This window comes from Arachis duranensis, chromosome 9, assembly GCF_000817695.3.
Source record: "Arachis duranensis cultivar V14167 chromosome 9, aradu.V14167.gnm2.J7QH, whole genome shotgun sequence".
NCBI lineage: Eukaryota > Viridiplantae > Streptophyta > Magnoliopsida > Fabales > Fabaceae > Arachis > Arachis duranensis.
Genome location: NC_029780.3, coordinates 13597736 through 13602045, shown reverse-complemented (window position 1 = coordinate 13602045; position 4310 = coordinate 13597736). Strand labels below are relative to the sequence as shown.

The window sequence follows — 4310 nt, the reverse complement described above, 5'->3', positions numbered from 1 at the left end:
AGGAAAAGTCCAAAATAGTTTTACCCTCGGCATTGATCACCCCGAAACCATGGCCTCCGTGAATACTCCCATATCCAGTCACTTCTCTCCCAACATGGCCATTTAAATCTCCTCCTAAGAAAATCTTATCTCCCAAAGATATGCCTTGAACCAAACTCTCTAGATCCTCCCAAAACCTTATCTTGTGTTGTTCGTCCGAACCCACTTACGGTGCATAGGCGCTAATCACATGGAAAGCACCTCCCTCCACCACAAGTTTGATAGAGATGATCCGATCTCCCACCCTCTTGACATCAACTACGTCCTTCTTCCACTGCTTATCCACAATTATTCCAACTCCATTCCTATTCTTCACCTTTCCTGTATACCAAAGTTTGAAACCAGAAGAATCCAACTCCCTAACCTTTGCACCAACCCATTTCGTTTCTATTAAACAAAATAATTTTACATCACTACCCCCTAACAAAACACAGTTGCACCACTGCCACAATGTGCAATAAATGTTGTCCTGCTTTTACTTGTGCATGAAAAATGCTTGAAACGGATACAAGTTATCAGAATATAAACAAATATCCAAGGTGAACAAAGAAAGCATCCTTTTCAGAAGAAGATAAACAAATATCCAACGATCGTTGCTCCACTTCCAACCAAGGAAGTGTCTGTTATTTGCCAGAGATGTGCTAACTACGATTAGTTATCTACAAACAACTCGATTCAGATTCGGAATCTATGTGCATATAAGAGGACGACACACATATATACTAACTCTACAATATGCACATAAGATGATACAAATGCTAGATCTACTACTCAAGCTTCACATAGATTTGCTTTATTTTACAGAACTAAACACGAGAACTGGAAACTGATCAGATAAACACATAGGACGTCAAGGGGGTCTTGATAAACTAGCATAACACGTGCAGTGTTGTCTCATATATCCATGTCAGCAAATATTTCATCATCATCCTCGTTGAGTACTCCATCCATAAGAAATCCATCAGCAACCAAGTTACTGCCAGAAACAGCATTGTTGTAAGGCTGAATAAGATGCAAACAAAAAGTAAAAAGTAGTTCCAGACAATTGAAAGAGAATATGAAATCCCACCTAAAACAACTGAAGCGGAAAGTCACGATCCGTTTTAGCTTTCTATTGTAAAAGAGGAAATTAAAGGACCATCTACAGAAAATAGATAAGAAAATTATCAGAATAATATATAACAGGTAAAATGAATGAGGTTACAGTTTTAATTTTTCGCTTGTGATGATAATTTACATTGCTCCTTTTTCCACTAACGGATCAGCTTCGGAGTCAGGAACATAACCATAAATTTCACAATCCCCTAACTTCACAACCTGCAAGACAAGGTATCAAAAAAATGCCTTTTGGGATCACCAACATTCACGTTCGGAAACAATCGTAATTCACCTCATCAAGAGCCATGTACAAGGTGTCCAGTAGAGAAACATCCCCAACAGTTTCATCCCATTCCTGCAGTTTTGACAAGTTAATCAAAACCAAGGAAAGGAAACCACTATACCAAAAGTAATCACTATTGCTAACAACAACAACAGCTAAGATGTTCATTGTCTGCATTAATATGTTTAGCCTTTTCTAACCCCTGAGATCCTAAGATGCCAAACAAAAAGCAGTGGGACTTGACAATATTTATGACTTTCCAATTTCAACCTCAGTTTTTTTTTTCATTTTCAAAATTGATGAAGAAATGATATATAGAACAATAAAAAATATTACTATATACCAATGTGTTAAATTATTGATATAATTACTACTGTTGTTATCTAATGATCAAACTGTTTTGTTGATTAGTTCATGTTTAAAATCTAGGAATAAATAGTGTGTTAATTGTGATATATAAATAAACATAATTAGGAAAGAATATATTTTGAAATTTAACGTTGCACAATTAAGATCATTAGGTGCATCTAGACAAGACCATCAAACACGCTCTGGGATCTACAATGTCATAAAAATGAAATCTTGAATTTGTAGAGACCATATATTTTACAACCTGCCCAAACATCACAATCCCAGACATTAAAGATGTGGGGACACAAAACACCACGGCTGCAAGTAATACAAAAGTAAAAAGTAACACTTAAAACAAGAAATAGACAGTATCAATCATAGTACCTTTGAGGCTTCAAACATGTAGGTGTCAAAGATAAGCTTAAAACTGTCCCATGATTCCTCTGTGAAAAACTGGTGAGCTTTGACTGCACTAAAAACCATTACAGGTGTATGGTATTATAAGAAAAATTAAAGAATGCAACAACAGAGACACTCAGTTTAGAAGTTTAACAAGGTAAAAACAACCAAAGAAAAGACCGGAAAAAAGACTTGGGAAATGGAGAGACTTGAACTCTCAGCTCCAAGAGCAACAGTTTTATGAACTGTCTGTCAAGCCTTTTGACAACACTCCCAAAAAGAAAAAAATGACAAAAGGATTATATAGTGGGTTGCCATGTCGCCAACTAAGCTGACAGTAGCATTACCCATAACCCCTTTATCATATTTTTATACGTCACAAGATACTGAGATACCTGAAGTCATAGTCCGGATACATGTGATACAGGGTAAGAATAAGGTAAATCAATGTCCTTCGACTGGAAAGAAAACATAATTAGAACATGTAAAAAGGAAGCACTTAATTGGTATATACAATTTATGAAACCTCTCCACACAGTAAAGGCCACCTGGATCTGGTTAATAACATGTCATCCGGCGGGGGAGAATCAGGGCTAGATGATTTCTCAATAAGTTCAAGCATCTGAAATTGAAGCAGTTTTAAAAAAATATTCTATGAACAAATTGTAAAAAAAGATCCTATTACCACAACCCAACTTTATCAGAGTCATTTACCTCATTCTCCAAACTGATAGAGAGTTTTTTATCTGTTCCAGCATGTTTGCCTACGGAATTATTAAAAGAAAATAGGTTGTTAATTACTATTACTAACCCAAACCCAGAGAGCAAATCCAAATCCAAATCCAAAATCAATTCTGTTGAAACTTAAAAGTCACTAATTAGTCCTTACAAGTATAAGCTTCAAGGCATCCTCTTATAGTACGTTCTCCCAAATTCAAATCACCAAAGAAATCGTTAAGCCTGGACAAGTTTCACGAGACGCTTACAATATACCAAAATTATGTAATAAAATCCCACAATTCAACTCAAATTCGTTTGAAACCACAATTACCGATCCAAGGAAGGACACTCGAGGAACTTCATAGTGAATTATCTTCAAATGATGTGAACTACAGCTACAAACCCTAGATTCCGTCTTTGCCTAGTGGCTTTGAAAGCAGAGATAAGCAAAATAATAAATCACAAGCAAATTCGAAAAAATTCATGACAAAAAACAAATGCGTGAAAAGTGCAGGAAGATCTCTTACAAACAAGTCAACAACCAGAATTTTGAAGCGAAAACAAGAGAGAAAGCGAAGCACGAATGCAGAAAACGAGAGAGAAAGAAGTGCAGAAACAAGAGAGAAAGAAGGAATTGAAGTGTACCAGAGAAATGAAGACGACGAAGATTGCTTGGTGCTGAGATGAAGACTTAGGAGAGATTACTTGAGGACAGCGAAGATTATTTGGATTTCAAAATTTGGGGATAAAGTGATAAACGGAAGGGTTTCGAAGCGGTGAAATTCGAATATTCTGATTTTAGATTTGAAATAGATACAGTCAATAAATACAGATACATGGATTGGTGGATGAGGGAGAATCCGCAATTCGAAGAGAGAGAGAGAGAGAGAGAGAGAGAACGACATCTACGGAAATTGTAAGAAACATACATGGGCCAAAGTAAAGAAAAACCCAACTCAATTTAATATTTCACTTGAAGTCCAATTACATGGATTTAATTGGGCTTTCTTTTGTATATCCTTTTTGAAAGCCCATCTAGTGGTAGGGTAAACGTTTTAGCACAAAATTAGTTTCATTTGATGTGGCAGAGACATTGTACCAAGCCAATATGTTAGCCTCGTAATAGCCCATTAGCCGCATCCCAGGTTGCAATACCAGCTGTAGCTGAATTGTAATAGAACCTTTAGTGTGTATAAATAAGTGTGTGAGTGTGTATGATCCAAAAAAAAAAAAAGTAGTTTAATTTGATGTAAATTTTTAAAAGAAAATAACAATATTATTTAAGTTTTGATGATGTCATTTTACATATAATTCTTTTTATTGTATATTTACATAAATTTATTAAAAAAAAACATTATCAAAATAAAAATAATAATATTTATTCTTTTATAAAGTTATCATTACATTAAATACTAACATT

General features: G+C 35.1%; 1 protein-coding gene across 1 annotated transcript; it reads right to left on the bottom strand.

The window, feature by feature from the left end:
• Positions 1 to 572: 572 nt before the first annotated feature.
• On the bottom strand, positions 573 to 3702 carry LOC107464878 (uncharacterized). The gene is made up of 11 exons (XM_016083835.3): positions 3536 to 3702; positions 3222 to 3318; positions 3060 to 3130; positions 2885 to 2934; positions 2719 to 2792; positions 2566 to 2628; positions 2156 to 2243; positions 1430 to 1492; positions 1277 to 1356; positions 1109 to 1180; positions 573 to 1015 (listed from the first exon to the last, which is right to left on the bottom strand). Exons 2-11 carry the CDS (start codon positions 3251 to 3253, stop codon positions 934 to 936), a joined length of 675 nt encoding a protein of 224 aa, XP_015939321.1. The 5' UTR covers positions 3254 to 3318; positions 3536 to 3702; the 3' UTR covers positions 573 to 933.
• Between the last annotated feature and the right edge of the window lie 608 nt (positions 3703 to 4310).